We start from the raw sequence: 19,102 nt of genomic DNA on the forward strand, positions 1-19,102 counted from the left end.
GTCTTGTAATCTGCTCACCTTCTGGTCTTAGAGTATTCTCTTAATAAGTATTTTGCTACTTTGATATTTCTTTGTGTTTTCAGTAACTTGATCAGCTTTTTGTGTTATAGCAAACTTTTTTAAAAGCTTCATATGATACTTGCTTGAAGAGAAGTTTGCTTTTATCTGTCTCTGAAATAAAAATTAAAAGGAATTTCTGTAAATTATTTTAAAATTCCTATGAAATTGAAAAATGAGATCAGGTTATTTCATTGCATTTGTCCTTTATAATGACATTTGTACCTTTACCTTTGAATGTCTTGATTTTTAGGTATCAGTCTATGGAACAGTAACTTGGGGGTATGAAACTGAAAAGGAATTAATTAACTGGGTGTTGGTTTACATTTAAGATTTTGGTTAAGCAAAGTATGTAAATGGAAAAATAATCTGGGTCTGTCTCACATATGCAATATTAACTTCCACCTTGTTTTCACTAGTGATTAATTGGAAGCTTTCTGTAGAATAGTGGGTAAGGCTTTGTAGAGGATGTCATTAGTTAAAGAGGAAAACTTTCACCTTTAACAAGATTTTGTCTTCTCTACAGCTTGCCCAATTTAGGCAGCGGAAGGCACAAACTGATGGTCAAAATGGATCAAAGAAGCAGAAAAAGAAGAAGAAAACAGCAAACATCAAAGATGAAGAATCAATACAAGATGGGATTGAAAGTGATCGATCTCGAAGTGATGAAATATCCACATGCAGCAGTCGAAGGGGAGGAGCTGCTACTGCTGACTTTGCTATTATCAGGACTTTGCATAGTGGAGAAATTATCAAACACACCCCAGCTTACACCATTGAGGTAAGTTTGTCTCAGGCTACAGTCACTTTTGGGGGTGAGTGGGCATAAAATAATCCATTCATTTTGAGAGTGGAAATAAAGGAATTGGATGAGATTTTGCACACTATTTCCTTTCTTCTTCTGTCTGACTTAGTATGTCCAGAGAAGACACTTTCTACTTGCCTGCTGGCATAATTTTTTTATTGTAGTCAGTTCCCTGTGGGGTATGGAAAGTGTGTTTGTATTGCTTTACTCCTTAAATGTGCATAAATTAATTTTGTTTTATTAGAAGTTGTGGATTGAAGTGTATTTTTGATTTCTGCACTTATGGCTACACCAAAATGTGAAACTAAACATCTTTCTTGTATTCATGATTTAATTTGAGTTGCTCTGGTTAATGAGGACAAGGAGTGAATTTAGAAATCACTACTGAGACTTGAGTGGCTTAAGAGATTGGTGAACAGTTACTCTACTTTTACTACTTAAAGAAATATAATTCTAATTGCCATTTGCTGAAAGGACTTGCTCTGGGAAGTTTGGAAGATGCTGTGTGATATACACTGGCAGTCCAGTTTAGTTCTGAGTGGACGTGAATTCATGTAATGTCATTACAGATAGAAGGGACAAGAAAGGCTAATACAATTTACAAAATAACTTATTCCATTTTTGAAACCAGTGATTCTGCAATGACATGAGTGGCATTCTGAGGAAGCATCTCAATGCAAATTCCCAGCTCTGTGCAGGTGAATATAGTAATTTTTGAGAGATGTGATACAGATGAATGCTCTGCATTTTGACTTGCCAGTCCTGTGCTGGGATAGTCCATTTGTAACAATTTTGGCTCCATTATTGAATTTCCAGCAACTGAGGACTAACTGAGAAATTACACTTTTTGAAATGTTTTTGCATTTTTGTTAACAAAACCCCCAAACTTACCATGGTGGAGAGGCAGATGGACTAAATGATACATGCAAATGAAAACATGTAAAGTAATTGATCCATTTATTTTACAGTTTTAAGCCTATAATACACTGGATTATATATATAAGTAATAGATATATCTATATATTAATACACTAGGCATTTTGAACCTTGTACCTTGTAGGTATGTGCCTTTAAAACGTAGCTTTTAATTCTTAGAAAGCTCATGTTAAGACTTCAAAACTGTAGTAACTCAATAAAACTGTCTGTTCAACTCAGATTTTCTTGGAGGAGGTAAGAAATTTGATAACAAAATAACTGTTTTCTTAGATGAAGATATGACTTCTTTGACTTCTAGGAAAAGAGAAAGATGTATTTTATTAAATGAATCAGATTATCTGCAGCTAATGAGAGAGGACTGCTAGGGAAGAGAGGTGTTTAGAGAGAATAATTTAAATTGTTGTTTTAATAATGCAACAGTCTGCATAAATATGACAACTGTATGAAGTAATTTCCTTGATCAAATATATTTTGAAGTTGCAGATGGACTCTGCTAATGTATTTCCTTTGTTAGGATGAATATTTCTAGTACAGTGGGAGGAACAGGGTAAAGTACAGAGTCACAGAATAACTTGGGTTAAAAGGGACCTTTGAGGTCGTCTGGTCCGATCCTGTGCTCAGAGTGGGTCTAATTAGATCAGGTTGGTCCTAGTGGCCTGTGTTGGCCTCTAAATGCACACAGTACAAGACAGAGATGATTTTAGAATTGGAAAAAATATCTGCATTTCAGTTGCTAAAGACTGTATGTATGATACATCTTTAGATGGGGTATGATTTTTCTGAGGTCTGTCTTACTTCCAAAGCAACTTGTCTTTTGTTTAAATAAATAAATATGGAGATGCACTGGGGTTTCTGGTTTGCTGGTGGAGGTGGTTTGTTTCTTTTTTAAAATGTAGCTTTAAAAGAGTAAGCACTAGAATCATGTGAATTTGTAATTTGACTCTGTTGAGTAACTTAGTGACTTTTATACCAGTATTCATTTCCACAAAAAAGTAAAAACACCCTGCTCCCAATTAGGAGAGCATTTTTCTTTGTTAAATGTGGTCTGTAGCTTCCTTACTCATATTACTTAAGTAAATAATTGGTAATTTGTAGTTGGAAGGTGATGGCTAAAGTCTTTGCAATATTAATAGAAGAGGAAAAACTCTGAAAGTGTTTCAGTGAATCTCATAATTTACTGGTTTTAGTTTTGCAAGTGCAATGATTTGGACCCAGAGCCTGTATTACAGTAATTGGATTGGAGCTTGCTGAGTTGAAGTGGCAGCCACTGTAATAGGCAGTTTCAGGCTAATCTCTGCCATGGAGAATTACAGCTTTGAGCTGTTTGCTTTTTCACCCAACATTAAGTTGTTGTAGGTTGCTGTGTCAGAAGAGTGAGACAGGATTACTGGAAGGATTATGCAGGATCATTTTCTAGCTAAACTTTGATTCTACTTATTTATTTCATCTTTTACTGGAACTGATATTTAGAATTGTTCTTTCTGTACCACAAAATACAGACTCAGAACATCTGACTATACTGCCTGTCTATCTAAAAATCTTGGCTGGGCTTCTCTGTGGTAGTTTTGTGGGTAGAAGTTTATTCTCCCTGCAGTTCTTCTGGTATGATTTTAAGTCCCCAGGGGAATTAGCATCTCCAAATACAAGTAAAAAAGGGTTCTCTTACTCAATATCAGAAAGTGAAAGAGAGATACTCCTCTGAGAGCTTATTTCCCTTGTGAAGGCAGAAGAGTTTCTTTTCAGAAAGGACAAAAGTGTTTAGAGTACAAAGTGGGTTTTTTTTCAGTCATCCAATTCCTTTTTTTTTCTTTTGTATTCCTAAGGGTGGGTTCCTCTATCCCCCTGTGTTCTCTTCAGTTGCAGAAACTAATTGGAAGAACTATCATTGTTTAGCCATTACATTTTACATTCCATCTGAACTCATTTGTAATCTCTAAGGTTTCCATCCACTGTTGAGGAACAATTTACAAGATTTCTTAGAGAAGTGCTAGTTGGTATTTATTGGGTGTCTTGTTTCATGAATGCTTTTTGTCTTTTTTTCACAAAGAGAATATTTTTGTCTTTATTCTGTTGCACCCCGATATCTTTAGATGTTGATATCCATAGTGTCCTTTAGGTATTGACATTCATAGTGTCCTTTTCCATATAGAAGTAAAAATAACCTAGACCACATAATAAAATGAACTGGAATCAATTAAACTCTTGGGTTTAGGATTGCTTCTTTTTGTGACTTCTGCAGCTAAAAATGGAAGAAAACAGAAGTCACTTCTAAGGTAGATAATTGCTGAGATCATCTTTTCTGGGAGTCTGGAAACGATGGATTGGAGCACGCTGCTTTGCAAGAATGTCTTAATGCCAGAAAAGCAAAAGAAATTAACCTGTGTCACAGTAAAATTGTCCTTGAGTCACCTGAGTAGTAAAAGCTATTATACAAAGCTTCTTAGAAAAGAAAAGTTCAAAGTTCTGTGATGAAGAATACCTGCTAATTGACTAAGGTTGGATTAGTAACTCGTCTTTTGGTTTTTAAAAGTCCTTTTGGTAATAGTTTTAGAATAGCTTAACTGCTAGCAGTTAACAGTTAACAGTTGTAAAGTGGTAAAGTTAACAGTTTTAAAGTGGTAAAGCTCCATGTTCTTGTTTCATTTCTCTAAGGTATTCCAGTTGTTAGTGTCTGAGATTTTGACAGACAAGGATCAGCAAGTGATTAAGAAGAAGACTCTGGGTAGGATTCTTGAGAACTGATGAAGAAAAGTGAGAGAAATCAGAAAGTATGTAAGCAGTATGGAGAAACAGTGAGGATGCCTCAGTGAGAAAAGGCATAAGTGGTGAATGTGGTAAGACATTCCTCTGATGGAAGTATGAAAGCAAAGAGCAACTAAGGACTTTGACTAGAGAAGAGTTATTCTGGGATGTACAGCAAGGTGGAGGAATTGAAAAAAAAAATGGATAAATAAAATGTAGCAAAATTAGCCCAGTCTCTTCAGATAATACAGCATCCATTGAAACATGTTTTGAAATTGAAGAATGAAGAAAAGCAAATGTTTGGAAATATTCTGTTCAGTAGTAAAGGCAGTGCCACAAGAGAAGGTAGGAAATTCTCAGCAGCATATGGTTCTGTTTGAAGCCAGTCATTCTTTCTATTCACCATCTGGCCAGAAAATTGCCAGGATAACTTGTCAATTTTATTTGATTCATAAGACAACCTCTGGTATTACACCTTCCTTTATCTCTGTAAATACTCATATATAATAGATTTACTGGCACAGAAATTACCTGTATTGGAGGATGGTCTCTGCAATTACAGGGTATCTCACTTTAGATTAAACATTTATAAAGCCATGGTACCAGAGAATAGAAACCTAATTGAATGCATAGGTTACCACTGTTGATGGTGTTTTCTGATACCATCAGAGGTTTACACACTGCAGAGCTCAGTACCTCGCTGCAGGTTATATTCAGCTTTGGCAGAGGTTTATCTCCACTAAAATGCACTCAGTTTCAATTTGATCATAGTAAATTGGTTTGGATCATAAATTACTAGAGAATTTGAGTTGAATGTTTTTTGATATTAGGAGCTAAGAAGGACATGATTAGGCAATATAAAAGAATAGCCCTTCATATTCAGAATGTTCTACAAGTATTAAAGGCCCATAAGGTACAGGATTACTAAAGAGAGAGTTTTATGTCTGGGATATTCTATTTACATTCTCTTTGCCTCACTTCTAGTCTGTTTACATTCTCTTTGCCTCACTTCTAGTCCTTAGTTAGACATACTTGTGATCCTCTATGAATTGCTAGAAACCCATCTGAAAATGGCCGAGTCAAAATAACTTGGTCTATAATTAATCCAGCCTTTTGTAGTTACATTTTAGTGACAGTTTTCACTGAGGTCGTAAAAAACTCAGTAGTTTCCTTCAGATAGAATTCTGTTCGATGAATATTCAGGCTATGCCTTCATCCATTGCAATTCAAGTAGTTGAGAACCAACTGTATGTTGGTTCTTGCAAAACGTTTTATTGTCACCTATGGGAGTTTTCCAAAGAAATATGAAAATCACTTTGCAGTTGTTGTGGCAAATTTTGTATATGAGTTCTTTTGTGAATCCTGGGATATAGTTGGGTGCCCAGTGTCCAAGAACATGACTTCTGAGCAGTGTTTAACTGCATACAGAAACAAGTTACTCTAAAATGAGCCTGCTGTATTCCACAGGCTGATACTTTTTTTTTTGTATCATCTTGCAGTATTTCCTCTGAAGTATATAGACAGAACTTCTAAAAATTTTCTGAATACTGTTATCATTAAAGGTACCATCTGCAAAATTGATGGAAATAGTTGCCTGTAAAGTCTTCGAGACGTCTCTTCAATGTATTTTAGCAATCAATTACATTGTCAGTGAAGAAAATACTAAATAAGGTGTAAAGTATTTTGCCAGAAGAGAGTAACTGTTTGCAGCAAGAAAATACTGTGGGACACAGTTAATAGAATATGTGCAAAACAGCTGTGAGGGTGTAACAAATACCTGCTTCAAATTCCATGAAGCATTGAGTGACCTGATAAATAGCCTTCTTGGCATTATCCTGTCAAAGATTTTGTGTTGCTAAGAGTGTGTAGTAAGAATTTTTTGAAATTATTTCCATTGAGACTGGACCCCTGGGGCTCAAATGAGCTATGTAAAACCTAATTACTTTTGTTCACCAAAGAAGATTTGAAGCATACAGAACAGGTAGCTTGATACTGGAAGGAACTATATTTGAAATAAACTTGGTCAGGTCTTAGGAGGTAACATAGATGCTTGGAGGTCAAGATGAATGCCTGTAAAATGTTGACTATTTGTTATAGATTCTGATAGCAAAAGAATATAATGAAGTCTTACAGTCTGGGGTGTAATGTGTGAGCTCATAGGATTTAATTCTCTTTAACTGGTTTTTAGCAGGGTTTGCATGATCCCCTTAGCACAGGAGACAGTGCATTTAACTGGAGTTCATTTGGCCATCTTTCTGTCCTAAAAATCATAGAATCCCTTGGCAAAATGAATTTGTTTTAACATGCAAATAACTATCTAGATCCAGGACTGAAGTTGGCAGTTTGAAAAGGTTACTTATGCTGCTAACAGATATTGTACACCTAAACTGATGGAGCACTATGTGGTTTTGATGATTTTGTAAAAAAATATTTTAGGCTTTTTTTTATATTATAGATTGGTATTCAGAAAGGACCAGCAATATATTAACTTTTTAAAAAATATAACTTCTGGCCAAATTGCCATAACAAAACAAGAGAATTATTTTCAATAATCAACTTGCTATGAGAATTAATATCTTCTCACTCCAGCCTAAGCTTCAACCTACAAATTATTTTCCTTTTTCTATAATTATCTACTGGGTTTATCTATCTATAGTTTATCTGAGGATGTACAAATTCATTTTTCATCTCTATTATAAACAAGAGACTGTGTTTATAATTGAAAAAGGAATTTTTACAAGGAAAAACTATTGAAGAAGTGGGACTACTTGTTCCTGTTTTTTGTATGTTGGAGAAGTGCCTATATTTCATGCTGTATATAAAGATTTCTTGAAGAGTTCTTAGATCTAGCTATATATATACACATTTATAGTAACTCTTCTGATCTTCTATAGGAATGCTTCTAATTATTCTTTGTGAAGACTCCTGAATTGGAACAAACCATGAAAAATTGTAAGAAGATAACAACCATATTTGTTATCTCTGTTATGAAAAAAAATAACATGGCTTTCTCTGATTTCATATCTTCCAGAGGATTTTGTCCTAGACCAAGGACATAGACTAAAAACAAGATGTAATTTTTTTGAATGAATGTATATATACACAAATATTGATATAAATATAAATAATATTAATAAAATATATTTGTGTGAAAATGAAATATTTTAAAATACTAATTTTGTATTTTGTAGCAGAAACACTTTTGTCACCCTAGAGTTTTCTTTCAAGTGCACTTATTCCATGATCATGCACCTTATATACATAATTTGCATCTTTTCCCATGAACATTTTGATTCTCAAACTTCATACAGTTTATGTAGTTCATCAGGATACACTGTGTTTCATTCAGGCATCTGCCATGGCACATCTGTGCACAGTTTGTTAAGGCTTTGTTCCCTTCATTCCTCTACTACATTAGATCACAAGATTTGAGTCTTTGTCTTATTTTCCCTTGGTTTCCATGGAAGCTGAAGGATGAGTGTTTGTTTTAGAATTGTAGTTAGCATCAAAAGTCTTGCATATATGAAAATTATGTTCTAAACAAGATTGTGTTCTTAAGCCAGCAAAGTTTCTAATTAGGTAAAATTGATATAGCAGAAACAATTTATTTACATTATACTTCTGAGTTCTTTTTAAAAAAACGAAAATAAATCCCAGGAAAGTAAGTTTAATTTTCAAAATATTATTTTGTACCTGTAGTTGTGTGAAGATTTTATCAGGTAATTATAGTGTTTCTGTGATCATAGTTCAACAGCAAAATGTCTTTGTTAAAGCTGGTATTTCAAGGAAGTAAGTGAAGGTGACCCTTGCTGTACATATACTCTTATTAAATTCACATACACCTTTGTGTTTTCAAATACTGTTAAATGGAAAATGTCTTGTTTAGTATTTTTAGAGTGCCATCATTGTAAATATTTTAATATTTTATTTTAGCCGGAAAGTGAAATTTCCACCACAGTAGAAGATTACAGTTCTGAGGTAAGACTGAAGTAATGCTTTCCCAGCTTTTCTTTCAACCTTTTCTGTTACATGTTTACTGCAATGCTGTGGATAGTTTTTCAAAAGGAGAAGGAAAGAAAGAGCAGATGTGATATTATGGACAAATCTGTTGCATGTTATTACTGGTATGATCAATGTACCATTAAAGCAAGCATTATGTCAACTCCATAGTGGGATGGCTACTATAATAAATAATGCAGTAAATACATAAACTGTTGTAGCAGTGTCATCCTTAAGGTCATATTAATGCTTTGTATAGCCATGGGACTATTGGCTGTGCATAATCTCTACTAATTTTCTGTGAGAGACTATTTAACAAGTCGATTACATTTTAATGAGTTTCAAAGCAGCCTCAGTGACTGGCTGAGTGTCAGTCTGCTGGTGGGAGATGATGATGAGATGATGAGATGATGAGCCTGTGCATCATTTGTTGTTTGGTTGGTTTGTTTTCTTTCACAGAGATACAGCTGACTGTATCTCAGCCCATGAATTTCAGTTGCTTTTGCCCTTCAGTTCTTCTCTCTTCCACCCTGCTGGCACAGGGGCTTAGCTGCTAGCCAGAGTCAGCCCACACATTGACATCTATAAGTCATCTCTGTCACATGGAAGGGTAGTTGTGTATGTGGAACTTGGGTCCTGTCAGATAAAACAGTTATGTTTGTAAGGAGTAAACTGCCTCATGCATAAATGCTGGTCAAGAACATGCCAGCAAGAAACAGCCATGGAACATCTGAATACAGTGGGAATTGGTTTTAGTTTGAAAATCTAATTTTTCATGTCTCAAACAATCACTTTGTGTAGGGACAGTCTGGGTATTATTTTGCAGTTCTCTGTGCTAAACAGTTTAGAGCAAACGCACCCAGAATCTTAAGCTTGGCAACAAGGAAGAGGGGATGAAGTAAATCAAATTAATCTCATTGCTGTTTGCCATCAAGAGTGTAGCAGACATACTTTTGAAGAACTGCCATGACTGTAGTGTAGCTTTTTAGAGTATGCATCACCATGGTATATGATTACTTTTAAATGGAATTTGCTGTATGTGAAGAATGAACCCTTGAAAGCAGTTGACAATGTCATTGATATTCATGTATTTTGACAAGTGAGACATATTACATATATAATGAAGTATGGATGAAATTCTGATCACTTCTAAGGTGGTAGGAAGCAGTGCTGGAGACTGATTGCAAAAGCTGAAGAAAACATGTCATTGCACAGGGCAACAAGATACAGAAAACATGTGGTATAATGCCTCATGGTAATTGTGGATGTGTTCTGATTTTAGTGTTTGGGGCTTCAGTTTCAGTTGAATTTAAAGCTCTCATTTTAACATGAAGTTTCACATCTACACGCTTCATTCTTCAAAGATTTCCATAGATAACCTGCAGAGGATATTAGGGAGCAAATTTTCAGATACTGAAGACATAGAAGAGTAGAACTGCTGAATAGGAAGAATAGGAATAGGAAGAACAAAGATATCTGAATATTCCTTACAAAAATTACCAATTTCCTAAAAAATGTAGTGGCAGATGCATTACTAGGCAGTTCTTACTCCTGCAAAAAGACTTTTTACCTTGCTGGGAGTTATTTTCTAAGACATAAACAGGCAACACAAAACTTATGAATAGTAGCATGATACTGGCTCTCATAAAGAGCATGCTCAAGCTGTCAGATTTTCCATCTTTTCTAATAAACTCTTTTTAATTCCAGTTCATTACAGTTAGTTGGTATCTGAAATGGGGAGACATCGCATTTAGGAATGCAAATATTTTAGGAGCTGATTTTTCAATACGTTTCACATCAGCTGTTATGTTATTTTTATAATTAAAAGCTCTGCTTCCATTCATGGACACACTGTAAATAAAATTATCTGAAGCCTTTTCAGTTGAAGATGAGAATAAATTAATTTTTTTCTGTAGCAGCATAATTATGCAGATATATAAATTATTGAGCTTATGGTTTTTTTCAAGTACATTATTTCCTTTTCATAATGCTAAGAAAACCCATATTTGAGGAGACATTGGCCTGTTGACCCTTCTTTTTCCTTATAGATTAGGACATCTGTATTATTTTTAGTGGTTTTGCCAGAAATTAAGCTGAATTGAGGTTGTCATGCTTCGAATTCAAATAGGTTGTAAATAGTTTGTTTTGTTGTTGTTGTTGATAAATCAGATGGTGCTAATTCTTCAGCCCCTTATCCTAAGGAATTGATAAAACTAAGTGATAAGGTATTTCCCTCTTTAGGAGACTTACCAGACACAAAATTAAAAGGCAATACAGTTACCTAAGCAAAACTGAAGGTATGTTTATATAAGAATTCTTGTATTAAAGGAAATTTATTTTAAATACAGTGTTTTCTTCAATTTTGCTCAGCCACCTTTCTAATACCTACACTATCAAGGTGGTAGCTGACTGAAGACTGGTAAATCCTTCCTATGTCCAGCTTGTCTTTGGGACAAGTTCCTCCATGTGAGCAGCAATGACACCTACCTGCATAGTCTTAAATGATAATGGTGGTTAGCTATTTAAGGTTATGGTTTAAACTCAGAACTAAGGGAAGTTAGGCTTTTCCTAACAGTTGAAATTTTGAGGGATTTTATAACTGTGTAAGGTAAAGTTGCCCCCATACATTTTCTATATGCCTCAGTTTTATGGTATAACTGAAAAGCTGTTCCATCTGATTTTTTTCTCTTCTTGATTCTCTTTCCAAAATGCAAAGTATATCTCTGAAAAGATGGCTAATACAAAGTGTAGAAAGTTGTTTGTTTTTATAAATTTTAATGAAATTCTATACCTCAACCTTAACTACTGCATAAATAGAAATCAGTTGCTATTCTGTTACTGTATAGAAAAATGTATTAAGCCATGATATTTTAAAAAGACATCAGTGGTTCTCCTTTAGAAGTTACTAACCTTAGTTACAGGATTGTAACTAATTTCGCTACAATCTAAAAATGACCTTTGTTTATGGAGTATAAACCCTCCCCACCAAAACCTCCAAAATATGCTGAAATTCATTTTCCCAAGGTAACCTAATTGCTAATTTTAGCTAAGTTTCATATAGTCAGTTGTGACATAACTAGAAAATTCAGGAGAGGCTAAGAACATTGACAAGCAGTGATCAAGGTCTAAATATTAATTTTTAGGAAGGAATCAGGAGTCCAAAATGTACAATAATGGGTGAAGGGGGAAAGAAAACATGAGGTAAAATTGTTAATATGTTCCAGATACTTCTGTATGTTTCTACTACCAAATCAAATAAGTCTTTTAAGCAGAACAGTATATATTGATTTATGCTGAGCATGAATTTATTATTTATAGAGGGAAATCTCTGTAGCAATGGTATTAATGTTGTAAGTAGTTACACATTATATATTATTACTGCTATTTTTGAGATACAATTTCAAGTCTTCCAAGGTCTAAGGAACATTAGATAGCATAGAGTGATTTCATAAATGTAATCCTGACCTCTGGTGGCATTTGTCATGAATCACTACCTTAATCCGGTGGCGGAGGTTGGTTTTCCTTGTGTTTCTCAGAAAGATTATTTTCTTTTGCCTTAAGCATATGTATTAACTGATGCAGTAGAAATGAAACCTTTATTTTTAGCCATTAGACTACAGATTATATTTTACTTTATAATACTAAATAACATCTCTGTGAATTATTTTGAAAATGCAAGGAAGGAAGAACAATCGGATATAATGTCCTTTGAAACTTCCATAACCTTCACTTGTTTCATATTGTTTGTTCACCAAAACTGTGACTGCTGAGTAATGTATTGTAAAATTTAATCTATTCTTATTTTGTGATTATTTGCTCATGCAATTTTATCCAGTAGCTCTTGTTACTTCTTGGTTCCATTATGTTAAAATGGTATGTGGTTTGATTCTTTCAATGTTTAATTGTTTCCTGGGGTATGTAACTAAGCACATCATAAGCAATTAAGGTATAAGAATGTTTCAGGTTTAAAGGTGAACTGCAAAGCTTTTAAAGAAGAAATTATAAGAATCTACATGAAGAGCATTTATAGACTTGCAGAAGATCTTTAAATGGGTAAATCACTGGGACCATAAGTCAAAACACAAGAGTCCTGCAGGCCTTGTTTAGCCATCTACTGACACTCAAGTTGGCATCTGAACTACTGAATTTGTGTATTTCAGATGAGTGGAAAATTATTTTTTATTTAAGATATTTTGAAGCTAGTAACTCACTACCAACTGTTTATCTGCTCTTACACAGCAGAATTTGTCATACTAGAGGTTGCCAGGCTACTCCCAAGGTTTCCCTCAACACAGCACCCTGCTGTGGTTGTGGGGCTGGGGTATTTTTCACAGATTGCAGTGCAATTTGTTGCCTTGTCATGTTTCCACTTACGCTTTGCCGGGAGACATTTGAAAGAAGGTATCAGATGAGAAGAGCATGGACTATCATGTTACTGTGTGGATCACTTGTGTGATGTTGAAGAGTTACACTCCCATGAAATGGAGCAGGATTTCTGACGTTCCACACGGTTGATTTGAATATGTGTAGCAAAATCTCTTCTCAAGGTTAAAGGTCTTTTGTAGAATTTTCAGCTGCTGAGCAGTCTGGAACAGCTAATGAAATAAGACTTTTGTGCCTTTCCTGTTAGCTGTTGTTATAAAGTGTCTTTGATAGTCTCACATAGCCATGATTCATAGGAAGAGAAGTGTATCCACTGTGGTAGATTACAGTGATTGTACACTGCATCTTTATCAATTAAGCCTAAGTAAAATGGGAGTTGCAAAGGGGAAAGGAAGGATTTCATAGTAGTTTATATTAAACTACTAGTGTTGTTAATCTGGGACATGTGCCAAAGTCTGAATAAAGAAAGATGTTGGTGCCAGGCGCTGCGAAGACATTTGCGTGTCTGAAAGTAGATCAAACATCTGGCAATATACAAATGATACACAGTGCCTCTATGAGTTGCCTGGACTGCTGTTTGATGCAATTTTCTTTATTCCTTCTAAAGTAAAGTAGTAATCTCTGTGGTGTCTTTTTTTTACTGGGAAAATGAGAAATTGAAAGGGCGCTGTATCAGCTCTGCAGATTCTCTAATGCAGATTTGTCCATTTGCCTAATAGAAATTCAATGACTGTATTGATCCCATTTATAACAGTGCACTTATTGATTTGCTCAGGCATGGTAGTTATTTGTAAGTAAGTCCTGATCCAGGCTATGCAGACATCTGAGCAGTACAGCTTCTTTTTTGATTTAAACATAGTATTTGGATCTGAAATACTACGCCGCCTTTCCATTTCTAGTACCATTATTTTTGTTTCAGACTCTGATGCAATAATGAGCTCTGAGGAGAAATGCAGCTTTTCTTGCTCTCTCATTTTTGAACATTGGTCTGCTGCTTTAAGAGCCTGCCTGTCTGTTTGACCGCTACTCGTGTGTACCCAGCATGCTCTTTTCATTTGGATTTTTTTTTACCTATAACTGCTACTTTGGCTTGTGCTTGCCTTTTGGAGGTTTGCTGGTTTTGGTTTGTACAGTCAGTAGAACCAAAATTCTCATAGAAGCTGAAAGGCCTTGCAGTGTTAGGTGAGTGAAAGAGGATTTATTTTATGTCAAATGTATAATTTCTTTTTTTTTCAATTTCATGAAATTCCTTCAAATTGAGAATGAAAATCTATGATACTGCCTTTCATCCCCTATCAAGAGATAGGTGACTTTCAGAAAGACTAATCTTGTGGTGTATAGAAATCTTTCAGAAAGCATAACTATGTTTAATAATATGTAAAAATATTAAACATGTAATTTAAAATGCAATAGTGCTGTATTTTAATCATTTAAAAGATAAAGCTTTGCATTGACCTTTAAATCTGAATTCCTTTGTTTTCTCTAGATGTTGATTGGTAATAACGTTTTTGTTCTTAGACAGTAGTATTTATTTTTGAACTTGTGGGTGTTTTACTTGTTATCTATGCTTACTTTGATGCAATTTGCTATATGGAAAGCTATTTTGTATTTCAAATGAAATAAATTTTTGTAGCATAACAATTCCCGTGGGTCTGCAGAAATTGCCACATAAGACTCAAGTAAGGGGAAATAAAAATCAAGCATTATTTCAAATAATGTATTTAGAAATTGTCTTTATACAGGTAAATGGTTGCAGTTTTGTGACAAGAACAGCTATACCTGCAGACTTAATCAGGGTACAGTATTGCAAATTGAATTGGAATACTAATGGAGAATACTAAACACCTCAATTTTGAACAAAAACTGTGTTGTTGACTAATACTTTGCATGCTGTGCTCTATATCTGCATTGTTTGCTATATTAATATAGTGTATCCTTAAACTTGAGATGCAAACCAGTTTAGTCCATCTATTAAGGCTAAAGTTACAGAGCACAACTCACAGAAACGTTTTGTGTCAGTGCTTTTGAGATGTGAATTATACTAACAAAGGAGGTTACCATGGCAATAAGATCTTTGATGCTCTATTGTATGTTAATGTTCTAAGGTGGTACAGAATTTGATGCTTGACTTTATTTACTGTGATAAAACATAAAAATTGGCATGTAAAGGAACTTGGATTGATTTAGGAAGAAGAATTTGGAGTTGGAGACATTCATTCAGAGCATGGAATGCAGCACTCACACACACAGCTAGAGGTGATGGAGAATCAATTGGCTGGAAAACAACAAGAGATTGAAGAACTAAGCAGAGAGATAGAAGAAATGAGGGCAGCCTATGGTACAGAAGGATTGCAACAGGTATAATTACCTTATGTTGCTTTCTACTTGCTATTTGGTTACATGCAAAAATGCAGAGCCTCGCTGGAAAGAGTTCACACTAATGGTAGCTGTTCAGAATGCACTCAGTGTGTGATATAGAATTAATTACATGTAATTTCTTTCAGTCATATGCCATGTGTTCTGTTGCTTTGAATGGCATTTCCATTGTGTGTCCTTTTTTCTCTGTATTTTGTGACTAAAATTCGAATTGTGTTTACAGTGAGATTCTTCAAATTAGGAATGGAAACACAGTTTTCTTCAAGAAAAGCACTAATTCTTCTCTACTTATGCAAAGACTTTAATGTCTTCCTGCTCCTCCAAGACCAAAATAACCTCAGGTTTTACTCCCTAAGGAATAATATAGCTGAACCAAAATGTATTTGTATGTCAGACTTCACAGTGTGAAATGCAAAAACAACAGTGTCAGAATGTTTTAATCTAAAACACCTCATAACTTGAGTTTACAGGAAAGCATTTCTTACTTTAAAAATACCATTGGAATATAAACTTAAGTTCTAAAGTAAAGAATATTCTTCCAGTTTAAGTCAGTGGTGCAGTGCACTCAAGTCAGTGCTTTGTTGTGCTTTATGTCTTACTTGTCTGTCTCCTATTTGGAGAAATCCTGAATTTGGATTCAGGTCATGTCATTGTATTTTGCTATTTTTTTGCAAAGTGCTATAAATTTAAAAAATCTAATGTTCAGTTATTTTTGCTGTTGCATTATTATTATTATTATTATTATTATTATTATTATTATTATTATTATTATTATTATTATTATTATTATTATATCTGTGATAATAGATGTCATTTTATCCACCATAGCACCAGTTAAGTGGTTGCCCCAGAAGAGGTGGTTTATTATTTCTTTGTCTGGTGTTGAATTTTAATTACTGTGTCTTGTATCTGTTTTGCTAAACATAATAGTCATAATCATAGCATAATAAAGAAAATAAGTATTTCTAATGATTGTAACTACTTGTTAATCTTTCCTGAAAGAGTAGAAAGTGAAAATGTTTTTTAAAACTGCATTTTTAAAATGGCTATAATTACAATTTTAAAAATACAATAAAAATGTACTGAAACAAAATTGAGTGTTTTCGGGTTTGGGGCTGTGGTACAATAATATTTTAATTGTTGAAGTGTATTTTTGTTTATAATGGTACAGTGAGTAATATCTCAGTTGAGAAACGCATATGGTTTATTTTTCAGAAGAAACAAAAGAATTGTAAAAGGGGAGTGGAGAAGATAACTGTGTGCTTTAGTTCTGCCTTTGTCAAGAACAGAGATTGAATTTAAAAAGTTGAAAATTATATAACATCATGTGCTTTGGAACTAACATATTTACATTTTCAATTTCATTGAACAGATGCTAAAGCAAAGGTGTAGCACTCTTAAGTTCCTGATCTCTTCCTGGTTTTCTCTACTATAACAAACATTTAGTATTTTCATTAGGCCTGTGCACTTTTTTTTGGAGTTAATTCCAGTGTTCTAAAAAGAATTTTATCTGGAATCATTACCATGTTAAAAACCAAGATTCAGCATATAACTTGGAGAAGGTTTTTTGGGGGAATATTGTAAACAAAGCACTTGGAGAATATTACTAATGGTTTAAGAAATTTGCAACGTGTAGAGAGGAGGCTTCCACTAGCCTTAAGTGAGTTCAAATTGAGAAAGAAACTTTATACTGATACTTGATTATGTAAATGCACACAAAAATACTGCAAATCCATATTGTAGAATTTCTGACTGCTTGAATGTAATAATCCTACAAAAGATTAAAACAGTTGGCAAAGAATTTTTTTGTGCTCTTACAATTTTTTCATCATTACAAATTACAAAAGATTAATCTGTTAAATATTCTGCATCCATTTTGCAGCTTGAACTGATTTTCTTGTGTAGTTATGAATTATTTCCCTGGGTTCACAGTGTAGGATACCCTTCTTTAGTAAAATGAATGCTGTTTGTTGCACTTCAAGTGAGAGATGATGTAACTTGCATTTATTGTGGGAAAAGTGTGTGAACATGAGTAGTTGTACAAACACCATTAGTAGATATTCTGACTTCCTTTATGATGGTTTGTTTATGTGGCCACACTTTTTATTTTAAAAGCAAGTTATATATTTAACTAATTAACCTTCTTAGAAGTTCAGATTTTGTTATTTGTTAACTATATTTTATGGAGAAATCATGTATTGTTCAATGAGGGTGAAATTTCCTTCTGAAATTCTGAAATTTTACAAATAAAGCTTGTTAAAATATAAAAACTATACTAGTGAGACACCTTTTAAACAGAGAGGTTAGGGATGACTTATTCCTACCTAACTAAAATTTGCTAGTATTTTTGACTGTAGTTTTCATGTGCATTAATAGTTTAAATTTTATCTTTTACAGCTGCAAGAATTTGAAGCTGCTATCAAAAAAAGAGATGACATTATCACTCAGCTCACTACTAACCTGCAGCAGGCACGGAAAGAGAAGGATGAAACCATGAGGGAGTTCTTGGAGCTTACTGAGCAAAGTCAAAAACTGCAAATTCAGTTTCAGCATGTAAGTTATACAGCTGCCAACATTTATTTGGGTTTGACAATAGTTGTCACTTTGGAGGTTCCATAAATAGCTACTTCCTGCAGAAGATTTTTTTGTGCATTTTTCAAGGATCAGCCTCTTAGCATAGATCAGCAGTCATTTTCCTGGTCCAGTAAAATGTTTACAGTTGTTGTCACAGTATAGAATAATTAACTGTAAAATTATACATATTAGTCTGTTTTCTTTCCCATTATGTGGTAACAGCTTCTGATAAATACTTAATTGTGGCAGTTATCCTGGGGAAAAATACTTGGGTAGTTAGTTCTCAGAGCTTTGGGCAGAAATGTTCCCCTTTGAAATCAAAATACCCAGCCATCAGCTTCCATGGGCCACAGCTTCACACTCCAGTCCTTATATTTTTGAATAAAAGCTTCCTTTGTGGTGTTATTAAAAGATAGTTTAAGTAACAAAGTGAAGCTTCAGAAAGACATTTCTTCTAAGAAGCATGGTGATTGAGGTGCCACATGCACACAGACTACACTTTACAGTGTTGCAGTTCAATATTGTAGTATTTCATGCTGTTTAAGCATATTATATTGCTTATTTTGAGCTTCAACTGGATTATATTCTGAAGCCTGGGATTTTATTATTAAAAATCTGATTATGGGCTCCATAGCTTCAAGTAGTTGGTGTTACAACACAATGATGTATCTGAGACACTGGTGTCCTATGTTAGCTCACCATGAATATTTAATTAATATTAAATAATTATTGGCTGGCCATCCCAAATGAATAAGGATGTTTGACTTCCTCTAAAAGAACTTAGAAATCTTTGACTTATGATGTTGAAGAAGAAAGTAAAGATCTACTATTTCTGTATGTAGCATAAGCATTTTCTGAAAAACCTGATGTATTTTAGGTTTTATGTCTTTAAATTCAAGTTGCAGGCAAGTGAAGCCCTAAGGAACAGCAGCCATAGTTGCACAGCTGCTGATTTACTGCAAGCCAAGCAACAGATACTTTCACATCAGCAACAACTAGAAGAACAAGGAAGTCTGCTTAAGAATTACCAAAAGAAGAATGAAGAATTTGAAGAGCAGATTACACATCTTCAAGAGAAAATAGTGACATATGAAGTGGTATGTTCCTTACTCTTAAGATCTCTTTTCCTAAACACTTTTTAGGATTTTGTAATTCCTTTGAAATAAAAAAGCCAAAGCACAGGTAATGAGTTTGCTGCATAGAATGCATACAACAATTTTAAATTTTTGA

The 19,102-nt window shown here is 34.1% G+C and overlaps 1 protein-coding gene across 3 annotated transcripts in view; it reads left to right on the forward strand.

Moving 5' to 3' along the window:
• The window catches only part of AKAP9 (A-kinase anchoring protein 9), a 105,752-nt gene that overhangs the window by 24,356 nt on the left and 62,294 nt on the right, over positions 1-19,102 (forward strand). For 2 of the 3 annotated variants that reach the window (XM_036406398.2, XM_036406399.2), the window contains exons 2-6: positions 584-838; positions 8,474-8,518; positions 15,110-15,280; positions 17,696-17,851; positions 18,772-18,969. In XM_036406398.2, coding sequence (XP_036262291.1) covers positions 584-838; positions 8,474-8,518; positions 15,110-15,280; positions 17,696-17,851; positions 18,772-18,969 — 825 coding nt within the window. The remainder of the gene's footprint in view (positions 1-583; positions 839-8,473; positions 8,519-15,109; positions 15,281-17,695; positions 17,852-18,771; positions 18,970-19,102) is intronic. The other variant, XM_036406400.2, reaches the window with a different exon arrangement.

Source organism: Molothrus ater, chromosome 1 (assembly GCF_012460135.2).
Source record: "Molothrus ater isolate BHLD 08-10-18 breed brown headed cowbird chromosome 1, BPBGC_Mater_1.1, whole genome shotgun sequence".
Classification (NCBI taxonomy): domain Eukaryota; kingdom Metazoa; phylum Chordata; class Aves; order Passeriformes; family Icteridae; genus Molothrus; species Molothrus ater.